General features: G+C 39.8%; 2 protein-coding genes across 2 annotated transcripts in view; one reads left to right on the top strand and one right to left on the bottom strand.

The window, feature by feature from the left end:
* prdm6 (PR domain containing 6) overlaps positions 1-17,543 on the bottom strand; it is a 92,155-nt gene that overhangs the window by 29,483 nt on the left and 45,129 nt on the right. Inside the window, exon 8 of the mRNA XM_068310086.1 lies at positions 9,249-9,373. Within this exon, the coding sequence (XP_068166187.1) occupies positions 9,249-9,373 (125 nt within the window). The remainder of the gene's footprint in view (positions 1-9,248; positions 9,374-17,543) is intronic.
* Positions 17,278-17,543, top strand: part of LOC137591604 (uncharacterized) — a 2,730-nt gene continuing 2,464 nt past the window's right edge. The window contains exon 1 of the mRNA XM_068309706.1: positions 17,278-17,543. This exon is cut by the window's right edge and continues 2,464 nt beyond it. Coding sequence (XP_068165807.1) covers positions 17,373-17,543 — 171 coding nt within the window. The 5' untranslated portion in view covers positions 17,278-17,372.

Here is a 17,543-nt window from a genome sequence, read left to right as displayed (position 1 = left end):
TTCAATGAAAACTTTAGTATCAGGAAATTCATCTACGGTGCTGGGTACAATAGATCGAATCAGAGAAAGTGGCAGCTTTTAAATTTTATTTCTGGGGAGGCAAAACTTGCAATTCATGTGACCAGGAAGAGGAAAATTGAAAACGATACCGCTCAAGAAGCAGCTACTGTTTTTTGCTGTAACATCAGATGTCGCTTAAAACTAGAATTTGGTTTCTCTAAATTGACAAAAGACCTGAATAACTTTAGGAACATCTGGTGTTACAAAAATGTCCTATGCACTTTAGTTGATGACCACCTCACTTTTGCAAACTTCCTGTTATAATGCACTAATTCTTATATTGTATTTCCCTTTGTTTCTTGGTGTTTAATGTTTTTGAGTGTTTAGTGTTTTTGAAATTTCATCTGATGAAAATTTGTAAAATGTTCTAAATGTTCTTAATGTTCTAAATGTTAAATGTGATTGAAGTTTGTTTGGAAAAGATGTTCTGAGGCACTTAAATGCTTTCATCTAATGTAAAACTGCAAAATGTTTGAATGAGATTAAAGTGTTTTTGCAGAAATCAAAAAAAAATCTTTCTTTCTTTCTTTCTTTCTTTCTTTCTTTCTTTCTTTCTTTATTTCTTTCTTTCTTGCTGTTTAATGTTTTTGAGTGTTTAGTGTTTTTGAAATTTCATCTAATGAAAAATTGTAAAATGTTCTAAATGTTCTAAATGTTCTAAATGTTAAATGTGATTGAAGTTTGTTTGGAAAAGATCTTCTGAGACACTTAAATGCTTTCATCTAATGTAAAACTGCAAAATGTTTGAATGGAATTAAAGTGTTTTTGCAAAAATCAAAAAAAAAAATCTTCTTCTTCTTCTTCTAGTGGTGGGACTATGGCAAAACAGAGATAAAAGTCCTGTGCCAACAGTATACTTTGAACGTCACATGAGACACCTGCCGGTCTATGAAACACCTAGAGGCTGAAATTGTGGAGTTGGAGACAAGCGCTTCCACAGGAAATCAGAGGTGTACTGAAATCCTCAAGTCCAAAAGAATGGCTTTAGCCGACCTGTTGGATACTAAAGTACAGGGTGCCCTAGTTCGATCCAGGGTACAAAACATCACCGAGATGGATGCTCCCTCTAGCTTCTTCTTCGGCCTGGAAAAAAAGCATGGACAGACCAACGTGATTCACTCCCTGCTGTCTGACACAGGACAGGAGCTGACAGAGCCTGGACAGATCAGAAGGCGAGCTGTGAGTTTTTATTCATCTTTGTATGACAGTGAATACCGGGAAAACCAGCCACTGTTAGAGGAGTTCTGTGCAGAGCTACCTCAAGTCTCCACGGAGACAAATTCACAACTTGACCGGCCGCTGGAGTTAGAGGAACTCCACACTGCCCTGCAGAACATGCAGGGACGACGTTCTCCGGGTATCGATGGTCTAACGGTTGAGTTCTATACAGCCTTCTGGGACATTCTAGCATGTGATATGCTGGAAGTGTTCACCGAAAGTCTATCCTCAGGCTCTTTGCCACTGTCCTGCCGGAGGGCGGTCGTTGCCCTCCTGCCTAAAAAAGGCAATCTGCAGGACATCAAGAATTGGCGCCCTGTGTCACTGCTCTGCACCGATTACAAGATTCTGTCCAAGGCTTTGGCTACCAGGCTGAGGGAAGCTATGGAGCAGGTCATCCACCGGGATCAAACCTACTGTGTGCCCGGCAGGTCCATGGCAGACAATGTCTACCTAATTCGTGATGTTTTGGAGGTGTCCAGATCATTGGGTATAAACGCTGGTCTCATTTCGTTAGATCAGGAAAAGGCATTTGACCGTGTTGAGCACAGCTTCCTCTGGACAACCATGGAGAGGTTTGGGTTCAGCACCGAGTTCATTGCCAAGATCAAGGTGTTGTACAGTGACGTTGAGAGTATTCTGAAGTTTAACGACAGTTTGTGTGCCCCCTTCGGGGTGCATCGGGGCATCCGGCAGGGTTGTGCCCTGTCTGGGATGCTCTATGCACTCTCTCTGGAGCCCCTCCTCTGTAAAATTCGCAAAAGCATCGATGGTTTGATTTTACCTGGTGTTAGAGAGAACATTCCTTTAACTGCCTATGCTGATGATGTTGTTGTTCTTATCAAAAACCAAAGGGATGTTAATGTTCTGGTGGGTTTGACAAACTCATTCAATGTTTTAACTGCTGCAAAAGTAAACTGGAACAAAAGTGAAGCCCTTGCTGTTGGCGAGTGGCATGGCAACCTCCCGGTTCTTCCTCAAAACTTGTGTTGGAAGACTGATGGTCTCAAATATCTCGGTGTGTACCTGGGGGATGAGACAACAACCAGGAAGAACTGGGAGGGCGTCATTGACAAAATAGAAGGGAAACTTAAAAAATGGAAATGGTTGCTCCCCAGAATGTCGTACAGAGGTCGAGTTTTAGTGATAAACAATCTGGTAGCCTCGCAGCTGTGGCACCGCTTGGCCTGTATGGAACCCCCATCAGGGTTTCTAGCCCAAATCCAGACCAAACTTGTTAACTTTTTCTGGGATGGGCTGCATTGGGTGCCTCAAGGAGTATTGTTTTTATCAAGAGAGGAGGGGGGACAGGGCCTCATCCACCTGGCTAGCAGAACAGCCACGTTCAGATTACAGTTCATTCAGCGGTTTCTGACCGGACCAGCGGATCTGACGTGGAGAGAGGTGGCCGGCTGCATATTCAGACGAGTGAGCCACTTGGACCTGGATGCTGCACTGTTTTTAATGGACTCTAAGCTTCTAAAGTTAAATGGTTTGCCTCCGTTTTATCATGATGTGTTTAAGTCGTGGGCCCTTTTTAAAAGCAGCCCAGGAAAAAGCTCTGACTCTTTGTTCTGGTTACTGAGGGAACCACTAGTGCATGGGGCCAGGCTGGACGTCTGCAGTGGAGCCACACCTGGTCTGTCTACATCGCTTTGCAGAACCAGGACCGTGACCCTCCAGCAACTGGTAGACAACGCCGGGCCTGCGCTGGCGGATGCCCAGGCTGTGAGCTCCCTGCTGAACATCCAGTCCACCAGGGTGGCTCAGAGGGTGCTACAACTGTGGAGGCAAAGACTTTCCTGGAAGGAGAGAAGCCTCCTCCTGGACTATAGTACAGGGACTGTACCAGACAGCAAAGATCCTTTCCCAGAGGTCCACATCAGTCCCCTGTTTGGAGAACTGGAGGGTCCTCTCCTCGGGGATGAACGACAGATCAGCCTGCACACGGCCAACAAAAAAATACTGTACAAACAATGTGTAAAAGTGATCAACAAGAAAAACCTGTGTAACAGAGCACCTACTACCTGGGCCAACAAGATGACGGGAAATGGACCTGACCCGCAGTGGAGACTTCTGTACAAACCTCCCCTCAAGAAAAAAACAGCCGACCTCCAGTGGAGGATTTTGCATGGTGCCGTCGGTTCCAATGCTTTTGTCTCTGATTTCACCCCTGCGGTGTCCAGCCAGTGTCCCTTCTGTCCTCTTCAGGAGACAGTCTTTCATACTTTCAGTGAGTGTGGGAGACTTGCAGTGCTCTTCACTCTTCTAACGAATGTTTTTAACTTGTTCAATGAAAACTTTAGTATCAGGAAATTCATCTACGGTGCTGGGTACAATAGATCGAATCAGAGAAAGTGGCAGCTTTTAAATTTTATTTCTGGGGGAGGCAAAACTTGCAATTTATGTGACCAGGAAGAGGAAAATTGAAAACAATACCGCTCAAGAAGCAGCTACTGTTTTTTGCTGTAACATCAGATGTCGCTTAAAACTAGAATTTGGTTTCTCTAAATTGACAAAAGACCTGAATAACTTTAGGAACATCTGGTGTTACAAAAATGTCCTATGCACTTTAGTTGATGACCACCTCACTTTTGCAAACTTCCTGTTATAATGCACTAATTTTTATATTGTATTTCCCTTTGTTTCTTGCTGTTTAATGTTTTTGAGTGTTTAGTGTTTTTGAAATTTCATCTAATGAAAAATTGTAAAATGTTCTAAATGTTCTAAATGTTCTAAATATTCTAAATGTTAAATGTGATTGAAATTTGTTTGGAAAAGATCTTCTGAGGCACTTAAATGCTTTCATCTAATGTAAAACTGCAAAATGTTTGAATGAGATTAAAGTGTTTTTGCAAAAATAAAAAATCTTCTTCTTCTTCTTCTTCTATTTCCCTTTGTGTCTTGGTGTTTAATGTTTTTGAGTGTTTAATGTTTTTGAAATTTCATCTAATGAAAAATTGTAAAATGTTCTAAATGTTCTAAATGTTCTAAATGTTCTAAATGTTCTAAATGTTCTAAATGTTCTAAATGTTCTAAATGTTAAATGTGATTGAAGTTTGTTTGGAAAAGATCTTCTGAGGCACTTAAATGCTTTCATCTAATGTAAAACTGCAAAATGTTTGAATGAGATTAAAGTGTTTTTGCAAAAATCAAAATGTTCCTCTTCTGTGTTTTAAGTCCTGTACTTTGAATATGAATGGAGCATAATCAACATGGAGACGAGAGCCTCAGTTGTTAGTTTGATAAATGTTAGTTTTCTTCATTCAGGCCTGTTTTTGATGTGAATTCCTTTTTGTGTGAATCTCTTTTGGATTTTATGTCAACATGATTTTCTTGTACTACCTTCATGTCCTCCCTCATTACATCCATAAACCTGGTCTTCCTTTAGGCCTCCTGCCTGGCAGTTCAAAACTCAGCATCCTTCTACCAATATATTCACTATCTCTCCTCTGAACATGTCCAAACCATCTCAGTCTGGCCTCTCTGACTTTATCTCCAAAACCTCTAACATGTGCTGTCCCTCTGATGTACTAATTCCTGATCCTATCCTTCCTGGTCACTCCCAAAGAGAACCTCAGCATCTTCATCTCTGCTACCTCCAGCTCTGTCTCCTGTCTTTTCTTCAGTGACACTGTCTCTAGACCAAACAACATCGCTGGTCTCACCACAGTTTTGTTCACCTTTCCTTTCATTCTAGCTGAAACTCTTCTATCACACATCACACCTAACACTTTCCTCCACCCGTTCCATCCTGCCTGGACACGCTTCTTCACCTCTTTTCCACACTCTCCATTGCTCTGGACTGTTGAGCCTAAGTACTTACAATCCTCCACCTTCTTGATCTCTTCTCCCTGTAACCTCACTCTTCCACTTGGGTCCCTCTCATTCACACACATGTACTCTGTCTTACTGCAGCTAACCTTCATTCCTCTCCTTTCCAGGACAAACCTCCACCTCTCTAGCTTCTCCTCCACCTCTTCCCTGCTCTCACTGCAGATCACAATGTCACCTGCAAACATCATAGTCCATGGAGATTCCTGTCTAACCTCGTCTGTCAGCCTGTCCATCACCATAGCGAACAAGAAGGATCAGGGATCAGGGATTAGCTCAGAGCTGATCCCTGATGCAGTCCCACCTCCACCTTGAACTCCTCTGTCACACCTACAGCACACCTCACCACTGTCTTACAGTCCTCATACATGTCCTGCACCACTCTAACATACTGTACTTCTCTGCAACTCCAGACTTCCTCAAAAAATATCACAGTTCCTCTCTGGGCCCCCTGTCATCAGCTTTCTCCAGATCTACAAAAACACAATGCAGCTCCCTCTGGCCTTCTCTGTACTTCTCTATCAACATCCTCAAAGCAAATTTTCCATTTTCTCCTCCCTCCTTACTCTTTTGTTTTCTTTGCATCTGACTCACATTGTTGTCGCGTGTCATCAGTTTGCCCTCATCCTCTCTTTCTTTTTAACGATCTACATAATAAAATCATCTCTCTAGTGTTGTTCTTTTGTCCTGGAATAGTTTGGAGAAGAGAAATAGACCAACCACAAAGAAGACAAAGAAAAACAAGGATATTCTAAGAAGAACAGGAGCATGAAGAGGAAGGAAGACAGTGAGGAGTCCCACCGCAGGGACTGTTTTTTTTAGTGTCCCTGCACATGTTGTAGCTGTTAGGCGGTGGTCTGGCTGCGCAATGTCAGGCCGACAGGCTGTGATTGGATGTAGCATACATCAGTAAACATTCAGAGGATGTAGGTGCTCTGAAGTAACATAGTTTCATGGAAACTGTGTAGCTTAAATCTAGAATTTAGAACTATAAAATAATTCTCATGACTGGTCAGCTCATGTGTCTAATTAAATGGTGAAATTGTTCATTAATATTTTTGACATATTTGAATTATTTGATTCGTGTTAATATTTGAGCTCTCAAATAGGTTTTCTTCGATGATTTTAATGAAGTCAAGGTGTTAGTCAAATTAATTTCCCTGATTAGAGGGTATTAACTTTAGCTTTTAAGCATTTTTTTACTCTATTTTTATCCTCTGTTACATTTTAATATGAAAATCACTCCTTTATTTTCGCTTAAACATTTTTATCAGCTGTTTTTTCCAGTTTGGGGGATCTAAAAGTGTATTGCTGGATACACTTTGATATAATTTCACATAGAGGATTGCACTTTGTAGCACCAACAGACATGATGAATTCCAAGCAAAAAGGTCCTGTGGCTGCACCAGACATATCCCAGTCAGAAAATGCTCAGCTATAGCTTTCTGCATTAATTAAGGTCAAAGCTTTAAACGTCTGCTCCACTGAAGACACAAAGTCTCACAGTCCTATTGGATTAAGTGCAGAGTTTTGATGTTACTCTCATCCACTGTGGGCAGAATCAGCAATTACAATGCCATGGAAAACCCATATTCAATAAAATAAGCTAAATGTCCTCCAGAATGTATTCCAGATTGTACAATAGAAGCCTGATCTAATTTCACTTCATATGGATGTGAACAAACTATTTTCATTTCAAGATGGAATGAAAGCAGTCCTCCAGATCCCCCAAACTTTGTTTGCTCTGCACATGTGAATCAGTACACAATGTGTTAGCCAGTGTCTGACTTTTATACCTAAAGTATCATGTGGATACATAAATGGATGGAAAATCTGGCAAATTTGTACACTTTAAAATGTTTTTTGGTTGCAGCACATAACACAAACTTGCTGCATTGTGGCTTCCTATCATTGTTCACATGAAGAAAGAAGTGACAAGAATCATTGATTCCTAATCCATCCTTTGATTGTTGGAATATGTGTGTGTGTGTGTGTGTGTGTGTGTGTGTGTGTGTGTGTGTGTGTGTGTGTGTGTGTGTGTGTGTGTGTGTGTGTGTGTGTGTGTGTGTGTGTGTGTGTGTGTGAGAGAGAGAAAGAGAGAGTGAGAGAGACTTTAGAGCACATGTGCAGAAGCCACCACATTCATGTTATGCTGAAAAATGTTACGTACATTACTTATAGAGCTGTAAAACAAACCAGTTGGTGGCCAAACATCTCTAATTTGCAATCAGCACGATCTCATTTAGCTATGACTCTATGAAAGACGATCTCCTAATTCAATTCAGTACAGTTTAGGTTCCAAAGATTAAAACTCTGTCTTTATGTTTTGAGGTTGTTTTTTTTCCTTTATTTGTTTAACAAAGAAAAAGTCATAGTTTGTTGTCTTTCCCTCCTGCAGGGAGTAAATTTCTGTCAAATCCACAGGAAAACAGAAAAAGAAATATCTAAACAGGCTGACAGAGCAGAAAACTGGAGGAGATGTAAATAAAGTAAATTAATGACAGAGCAACAGCGAGGGTGGAATGAGGAGAGACACAGAGGAGCAAAGGGAGATGATGGTGAAGAGAATAAGTTGGAGCAAGAAAGAAAATGACAGAGAGAGAAAAAATGAACATAAAGTTTTTAGCATTTATCTTTCTAGGTTTGAACTTCGGAAACATCATTATCTGCCCTGCCTCCGCCATTCAAAACTTCACATTAAGAGCCACAACAAATTACTATATGGTAAAATTAATAATCAAAAAAACAAATAAAAAAACTTTAAAATGATTGGGTGAACAGTCTAAATGAATTCATAACTTTCTAGATACAGTAGTTGGTTTCTAAGCTTCAACTTTTTTCCACTAAAAAAGACGCAAACAGATGTTTGCAAAAGATGAATGACCAGGTTCAAGTTAAATTAATACACAAACTGCATCCTTTATTGAAGGCAGCAGAATGGTAAAAAACTCTTTTAAAATGAAGTAATTTGATTTTGAAAAATAATAGCAGTCTGTGAACAGAGCAAATTACAATGTCACCAAACTATACTGATCAGGTTTTTTGGAGTCAGCAGACCTTGGACATAAGGATAAGGATGGATGAAAGATGAGTTCAAGGTGTGTACATTCCCTTTACAGTAAGAGGAGGATAGGTTTAAGGACAGAAACAGAGGCTACAGTAAGCTGAGTACTGGTACTTGGTTCAATCGGGTTTAGACTGGGTTGGTTGGTCAGACGAATGAACCGGACGGCATGGTTCATAAAAGAGTCTGTTTTCACCGCAATGTTTGTGCGGCTTCTTCCAGCCCTTTTAAAAAGAGGCATCCAAAGAAAACCACTATTTTTGCTTTGTGTTTTGCAGACAGACTGATTAATGAGTTATGAGCTTTAATTTGTGTTTGGGGATTCACTCTAGATGTTTTTTCTCTCTCTTTCTCTTACCCTGTCCTTATCTTCCTTTTATTTCTTTTCCACCCAACCGGTCAAGGCGGATGGCCGCCCAAAAGAGTCTGGGTCCTGCCTCAACGAGGGAGTTTTTTCCCGCCACTGCTGCTTATGCTTGATCTGGAAGGTTCAGTTGGGTTTTTCTGTCTGTTAAAGCGCTTTGAAATGTCTGTTGCTTTGTTTAAGTGCTATATAAATAAAACTTGATTGATTGATGGATTGATTGATTGATTGATGGATTGATTGATTGATTGATTGATTGATTGATTGATCGATCGATTGATTGATTGATTGATTGATTGATTGATTGATTGATTGATTGATTGATTGATTGATTGATTGATTGATTGATTGATTGATTGATGAAACGGTCCTATTTACCTCTGAAACATTTAGTTGATAATTCTTTAAATGTGTTGTTTTCCAGGAAACTGCAATGGGGGCCTCAGTCTGTCACTTTATTCAGAGGATGACCTCATTTCCTTGCTATCATTTTTCAGCTTGTGTAAGTAAGATGCATTTATCTGCTTTAGAAATCAAACTTTTGACCTGATGAAATTTGAGAAGTGAAAATGCTTCTCTGTTGTAGACCAGAACATGTTATGGTTGGATGTCTGAAATAACTTTATTCCGAACTAGAGTTGATCAGACATGAGAAGCCCAAAAAGAACTAGTGAGGTACAAGTTGAAAAAAAAGGTGTGTCTTCTTACAATTTTCGTCCTGAGCGATGCACTGCAGTGGGATTCCGAAAAAGGAAGTGTATGAGTCATTATACCAAACTAGCAGCTCTGTTCCCCTGGGGATGTCCATACAGGCTCTGTAGAAAATGCATGACCTATAATGACACAGACAAATAGAGACAAAAAAAAAAGTTAAGTTTCATTGTTGTTGCCAAGTTTATTATGACACTTCAACATGCATCCGGAAATATCTACCCATCTATACAAAAAAAGGTCTGGAGTTGAGATCTGTAATGTGAAAATTATGTTTGTCTTAGCAGACATCAAGGACAAGCTGAGGTAAATAACATCATTTGAAAGAACAATTAGTTGTAAAATCTTTTTTCAAGGGCCACAGTTTCACTGAATTGTTAACCAGGACTGATGAAACAATCGTGACCCTTCAATGATTGGACATTGTGGGATCAGTGTCTGTTCATCTGATCGGAGGTGAAAATCAATTCAAAAAAGAACCAAGGCAATCACAGACTGCAACATCCCACGACTTACCCTAACCTACTTCCAGGGTAGGTCAGGGTACCCTGAAAGTAGAACAAGTGCAGAGCTTTGACCTATCAGGGTAGGTCAAAGCTATGCTCTAGCGTTGACGATAGATCAAAGCTAGTGCCTAGGTAGATCAAAGCACTAGCTTTGATCTACTCCCACTGGCCTTCTCCCTTGTCTTTCTATCTTATCTGGTTCCTGAGTGTACAAAAGTTGAAATTTAACCTTGACCTAGTTTTCTCAAGGTCATCATCTCATTTTCATCCCCTTTGAGGCTTTTAATTTAATCTGCTTTTTGTTTCATCTTTCTACCTGCAACAATTGCAAAGATATTTGGTGGACATACTAACTGAGGAACGAACGGATGGACGAACACACAAACACTGACAATTACAATACATTACCGCTTTGAAGCGGGATGTAATAATTTGCAGGAAATATCTTTATATATATTTACATAGGGGCGGCACGGTGGCGCAGTGGTTAGCGCTGCTGCCTCACAACACGGCGGACCCGGGTTCGAGTCCCGCTCTGTGCGGAGTTCGCATGCTCTCCCCGTGTCTGCGTGGGTTCTCTCCGGGTTCTCCGGCTTCCTCCCACCTCCAAAAGCATGTGCTTTAGGTTGATTGGCCGGTCCCAAAATTGACCATAGGAGTGAGTGTGTGTGTGAATGTATGTTTGTTTGTATGTGGCTCCGCGGTACACTGGCGTCGTGCCCGGAGTGTCCCCCGCCTCACGCCCTGAGACTGCCAGGATAGGCACTGGCTACCCCGCGACCTGCGTTAGCGGATTAAGCGGGTTGGAAGATGAATGAATGAATATTTACATAGCAAATGATTTTGCACGCAGCTGACACTGGTTCACACCATTGTAACTAGATTTAACACTGAGAACCATTTGATTGAAATCACTCAAAAATTTTGATCCACTTTCCATGATGGTGTCACACAGTGTCTTTAGATTCCACCTCAGAGATTGGATGGGTTTCCTGGATGAACGTAGGCAGATTACTAATACAGTAGTACCTCTACTTACGAACATCTCTTCATACAAAATTTTCAAGTTACGAAACGCCTCAACAGGAAAATATTGCCTCTTGTTTCGAAAGAAATTTCCGGATATGAAAGGTAAAAATACAGTATGGACTGCTACTCGCAGCTCCCAAAGTTCCCTGAACGCAACATTCTTACAGCTGCTCTGCCATTGGCTATTACCTAGCATCTTCCTGGCATCCCATTGGCTAAGAGGGACCTCATTGTGTAGCTAAATAGGTGTCTATGCAGCGTCCTCGTCATTCGGCCCTCAACCCATGTGGTGTTCTGATAGTTTTACGTAAATATATTAACTTTTTGAGTATTCGCTATGGACCCCAAGAAAATGAAGGAGAAAGGAGGAAAAGAAAAGATGAAGAAAAGAGTTTTTTTGTCCGTATAAAAAAAGCAAGAGATAATAGAAAAGCATGAAAAAAGGATGCGTTTGGTTGATCTCGCCAAAGAAAATGGCTGCAATGCATCTACAATCGCCACATTATTAAAACAAAAGGAAGTTTAAGGAGTTTAAGGCATTGCGTCGGTGGTTGGAGAAGTTCAAAAGGAGGACTGGAATTCACTCTGTTTTTCGGCATGGTGAGGCAAGAGTGCATGAACCAAAAAGGGCAAAAAACAATGAGGACAGCAGTTAAAAGGTAAATGACCATCATTTTTATTTTTGACTCTATTCTTTATTTTATACATTATGCACAACTCTCAATTATTGTGTAATAATCCAATTTTAACATTTATCTGTCACATGTTTTGATGCATTTTTATGCTTTATAAAACATTTATGTCTGAATTTTGGGGGGCTTGGAACAGATTAGGGCATTTGCATGGAAAACGTGTCTCTACTTACAAAATTTTCTACTGAAGAAATTTCTTCCAGAACCAATTAATTTCGTAAGTAGAGGTACCACTGTCCTACTAGCAAGCTGGCTGCTGGTACAGTAAGTCAACAGCAGTGACATGACACAAATACATGAATGAATCACTCATCATGCACAATACATCCCTTACATAGAGTGACTTGTACAATGTTTTTCCATGAAATAAAAGTGTGGCTAGTTTTGACTCAAAAATCTGTGTTGAAAAAGAAATAATAATTGTTGAAATTAAACAAAGCCCAAACCAAATTGTTACAACAAAAACTTTTCCTTCCCAAGAGCATCATTTCAAAAACATGGGCAGCTTCACATCAAAACCTACATTTTCACATCCAACTCAAACTACAATATTTTCAAACAGTTCTCACATTTCTGCCTCTGAGTTGACAGGGAGCCAGACTGTAAATAGTCAGTCATCTTCAGATTACCACCGCTATATCCGCCGCAGCGGGTCACGGGGAGCCGGAGCCTATCTCGGCGGCATAGGGCGTGAGGCGGGGGACACTCCGGGCACTACGCCAGTGCAACGGGGATGCCACACACAAAGACATACAACCATGCACACACACACTCATTAATTCCTATGGGCAGTTTGGAACGGCCAAACAACCTGATGCACCAGGCATACTTTTGGAGGTGGGAGGAAGCCAGAGAACCCGGAGCGAACCCACGCAGACATGGGGAGAGCATGTGCACAGAGCGGGACTCGAACCCGAGTCCGCGGTGTTGTAATGCAGCAGCGCTAACCACTGCGCCACCGTGCCGTCTTCAATAGTTTTAGTTTTAGAAGTTAAAATTTATTGTGTTTAATCCAAACAAAAAAAAAACAGCTTCCAAATGTCCAGACAATTCACCTCACTTAAAATGACTCTTGATGCAACCATAATGATGTTTTTTTTAACATTTTGGCAAACTTACTAAAAGTTATATATATAGCCAATTTTACCCAATCATTTGTTTTTAGATTGATTACATTTCTCAATACATTTCTTCAGAACTTGACTTCTATTAAAGACTTACTGCAGATAGACAATCCATCAGACAACTTTATTTTTCTCTGTCTAAGTGACTCTCAAGGGAAGAGAGAAGAATAAATAGCAAGGAACATAATTTTAAGGAGCATAAATAACTAAATGACCAAAAGAGAAATAGACAAAAAAATTAAAGGGGACACAAGCCAAGGTGGGGGAGGAGGAAGATGAAGAGGCAGGAATGTGCCAGTTATGTGATTTTGCTTTAATGAAGTGAAGACAGGGCATCCTATGAGAAACAAAGAAAGAAAGAAAAAAAGACAAAGAAATTACATATTACATATATTATTAAAGTGTACACTTTAGAACAGAATAATTAATGAGTCACGTATAGGGTGGTGAAAAAAATTGACACAAGGCTAGTACTAACTGATAGGACAACCAGACTTAGACGTGACTTGCTAGAGCTACGTAACCATATGTAAGTTAATGAGAAAATACAACTACTTCTTACTGCATTTGTGGCCTCAGTAAACAGTTTTCAGATTCAATCAGAGTAAAGACTTGGCAGTGTGTGTCACCATCAGTTCTATTCCTTGGTGCAGAGATGTTAATTTAGTCTTCACATCAAAATTTGAGGTTGCTGTGGCTCTGTCCACCACTCACTATGCAGTCAGTGATTCATCAGTTAGTTCTACTATAGTAAAGTTAGCCAGTCCTTTTTGGTGCATTCATCATAAACTACTGTAGTCAAATCAAGGCAAAGAGGACGTGATATAATTTTAAGTTAAGTGCTAAAAGTAGTGTTTTAATTTCTCACACGATAGTTATGTATTTAATAACAGTGAATAGAAGTGCTGATAAAGATAAAGAAATATTTGAGGAGAGTAGTTCTAGTAAAACTGTGTCTGCTGAAGATCTGTGTTTGAGAGTATGTTTGTGTTTTAATTCTTTCCACACCAGGGCAGGGTTGGGCTGATGTTGGACCCATTTGAAAACACAGCCAGGAGCGACCAGGCTATAAATCAAACATACCCAATGACCTCCCAGGATAAAAAGAGAAAGTGGGGTACAAAAGCATGCAGCAGCTTGTATGTATTTAAAACAAATGTATGTGTTTAATACGTACATGCTGCTACATGCAGGCGGGTCTGTGTTATAAATCAAACAAATTCAACAGGCTTTCAGGTATGAAAAATAAAGCCCCCTGGTGTCAGAGCAGCATGGCTGAGTTTAAAATCAGCCCTCAGGAAGACCAGTGGGATGCGATCTGGCCGGCCTTCTGATCTTTCCTCTTCTCTGTTTTCATAGAAAGCAAAAGTAACTTTATAATAAGATTCTAAATAGCACACATATATTACGTATAGGTAATAAATCAAATAACCAAAACCCTTTAAAGGTGTGATAATGTGTCTACAGTTTTAGAAATATGTTTATGCAAAGTATTCATGCTGACTGAGCACAACAAGACCAGTCACAATTTCAGTAGGACCATTTTTGTGGGTTCACTGAGTCTGTACTCAAAATTACTTTACAGAGAATCGGGTCATTCCTTCACCAGCTTGGAAAACGGTTGTTATAGGTAAAGGAATATGAGGCTCAGCTGTGTCATTTTTTCAAGTCTTTCGACTGACTGTTTGGATCAACTTCTTCTGTTGAAGTCCAAATGGCATATTGTGACTGTTCAAGGTTTTGTTTTTTTTTAACGTGTTTTCATACGTACACACAACAAGTAAACAGAATCATTTTCTATTTAATGTATCTGTGTTGGTTATGAACAGGTTTTTCTAGATTTACTTAGCCTCTTCGGGAAACCACGTGAGCTTGTGCAATTCCAAGACGTGTTCAAATTCCTTCACAGATTTTTTTTCATTCCAAGGTCACAGCTGAAAATAATGCACCTAAATTAATTAACTGCTTAACTTGAAAGCTTTCTTCTGTGTTTTTTTTTAGCCTGACCATGGTTAAACTATTTAGGTTCAAAAACGTTTTAAAAAAGATCACAAACACTGTTAATCCCAGCCTGCTTACTGATACCAAAGAATCAAGACTATTCCCGTCTGCTTCACAGTTTGTCATAGTTATGCAATGTCAGCAATGTGGTTCGACCCTTCCAGAGCCTCCATTGGTTATCTGCGAGTTTGTGCCAGCCCATTCACTGTTTTTATATCGAAGGCAGCTTGTGCTGGGTAAATTCAGTTTTTGAACCTGGGACTTTGAGAGACAGAGTAATGCAGTAAATGAGCTTTTCATAGTGAGTAGATTGAACAGAACTTAAATGAAACATACAAAAAGAAAATAAAAAATAAACAATGTGTGCATAAGTAATCTATAAATTTAGTCAAAACAGGGTATTTTAATCCATGGGTGGAGAAACTTCATTGCAAGTGATGGACTGAACTTATATGGGATGACTTAAAAAAAAAAGATGTAAAACTACCAGAAAAGACAACATTCTCAGGTAAGCAATGGGTGTTTGTTTAACTGTGTAAAAATTAACCAAACAAAAAAATCAGTGACAGAGAAAAAATCTCAAATTTCAGATATTTTTAACATCCAAAAAGCTGTGTTAGTAGAAAGTTGCTTACCTCATTTGTGATGAAAGAGTTTTTATGAAGAGTATTTGAATTAAGGTACTTATTTACCTCTTGATTCCAGCATGTTTTGCTTTGTTTTCTTAAACTCTACAAGCATCAACTAAGAAAGCGCAGGAAAAGGAATTCAGTTGGAATTGCTTTGACACAAAATGGCAACAGCAGCATCTGGTGAGTCTCAAAAAAATTAAGTTCTTACATAGGTTGGAAGAAAAGACAATTGAGGAGATGCACCCCAAAAAAAACTTGACAATATTGAATGTTGGCATAGCGCCAGACATATGAGGAAGTAAAACCAGAAAATTAAAAACCTTAAAGGCACTGCCAAAAACATTTTGATGATCAAATAATGTCTTTTTTGTTATTCTGGTAGCCTACGGTTTGTGTGGGCTATCAGAATAATTAATCCAATATTGTTCTTTTTGTGTTCTGTTGGTTAGAAAACAGCGTGATTTTACTGTTTGGCATAGAAAGCTGCAGTATCAATACCGAGAAATGTGGTCAACACCTTTTATAAGCTCAGTATATTGTCTCTAAAAGGTGACAATGAAACAATCCTTTCTGGAACAATAAGTCACAACGTAATTCCCCAACCTTCCAATCATTCCCCACTGCACCTTTTTCCTGTTTCACAGCCTTTACTCAAAGAGGTTGTGTGTTTTTCACAAAATTACTATTTTCTACCTGTGATGTGCTGGTGACACATCTGGGGTGTACCCTGCCTCTCGCCCATAGCAAAGTGGTATAGACTAGAGCAACACCCGTGACCTGCAAGGCCAACAAGTGACTGTAGACAAGGTGATTACAGAGATCTTGTCTATAAGAAAATGGATGGATGGATGGATGGATGGATGGATGGATGGATGGATGGATGGATGGATGAATGGATGGATGGATGGATGGATGGATGGATGGATGGATGAGTAATATCCAAATGATACAAAAATCAATTATTCATAATTTAGAAAAAAATGGCACAGAATGGTCTGCATACAAAGAAATATAATGGGATATAATTCCTAAATTTAATTTCATCTATACATTTTTACATATTAAATGATGTCAACTTACAACACTAACACTAACAAAACTCATCTATCCATCCATCTCGTTGAAGAACAGACAACTACAATTGTTTTGTCTTCAGCCGCTTTTCTGTTTTGCGTTTCACAAGTGTTGCTAGAGCCTATCCCAGCTGACTATGGGCAAGAGTTCGGGCACACCCCAAATGCGTAGCCAGTGGATCGATGGGTCCCAATACCATTGACATGTAAACATTACTGACTACATGCCAAACTGTTTCTCACTCAAAAGAGAAATTATAAACAACTGTCATTGACGACTGGTTGGTAATGATGATAATTGCTGTTCTTGTTGTTTTACAGCTCTCAGGATTGTGTTATTTGGAAAAAATGAGAAACAAAAGAGGACACTAAGTGACATGATCACTGATCCAAAAACGTCCACATCATTTCCACCTGCTCAGAGATATTGGAGTAAAGAATGTTTCACTGTAGTGAAAACAGCAGATGTCTTCAATCTCCCTGTGGAAAAAGTGAAACATGAGTTGAAAAAGTATGTGCTTCAGTGCCACCCTGGACCAAACATTCTTCTGCTTTTAGTGAACCCCTCTGATTTCACTCACACGGACAATTTAACCTTTAATTTCATTATGAGATTCTTTGGAAAGGATGCTTTTAAATACTTGATGATAGTTGTCACACAGAAAAATACAGGGAATTCAACACTGAATCAACTCATCCAAGACTGTGGAGAGAGGCAGCTTCAAATGAGCTTGAAAGAAAATGTTTCTTCCTCTGACATTAATGAATTGGTTGCAGAAATGGAAAACATAATGTATGAAAACAAGGGACTATATTTGTACTTTACTGAAGTCCCTGATCTTGAGGTAGCACCTGAGCATCCAAAACTCTCTCTAAATCTAGTCGTATATGGGAGACACGAAGATCGGAAGACATCAGCAGCCAATGCCATTCTGGGAGACAGACTGTTCAGTCCACTTGATAACTCATCTGAGTGTGTTAAAAGAGAAGCACAAGTGGGCAAGTGGTGGATTTCCATTGTGAAACTACCTGCCTTACATGGAAAACAACTGGAGGTAGCAAAGATGGAATCACTTAAGTGTGTCTCCCTCTATGATCCTGAGGGAATTAATGCCTTTGTTCAGGTTCTACCTTTAGATCCTCCAGGTGAGGAAGACAAGAAAGAATTGGAGGCCCTCCAGAACACATTCGGCAGGAGAGTCAATGATTTTACAATGATTCTTTTGACTGCAGAG

Source organism: Antennarius striatus, chromosome 3, assembly GCF_040054535.1.
Source record: "Antennarius striatus isolate MH-2024 chromosome 3, ASM4005453v1, whole genome shotgun sequence".
NCBI classification, from domain to species: Eukaryota; Metazoa; Chordata; class Actinopteri; order Lophiiformes; family Antennariidae; genus Antennarius; species Antennarius striatus.
This window is presented reverse-complemented; position numbering and strand designations above follow the sequence as displayed.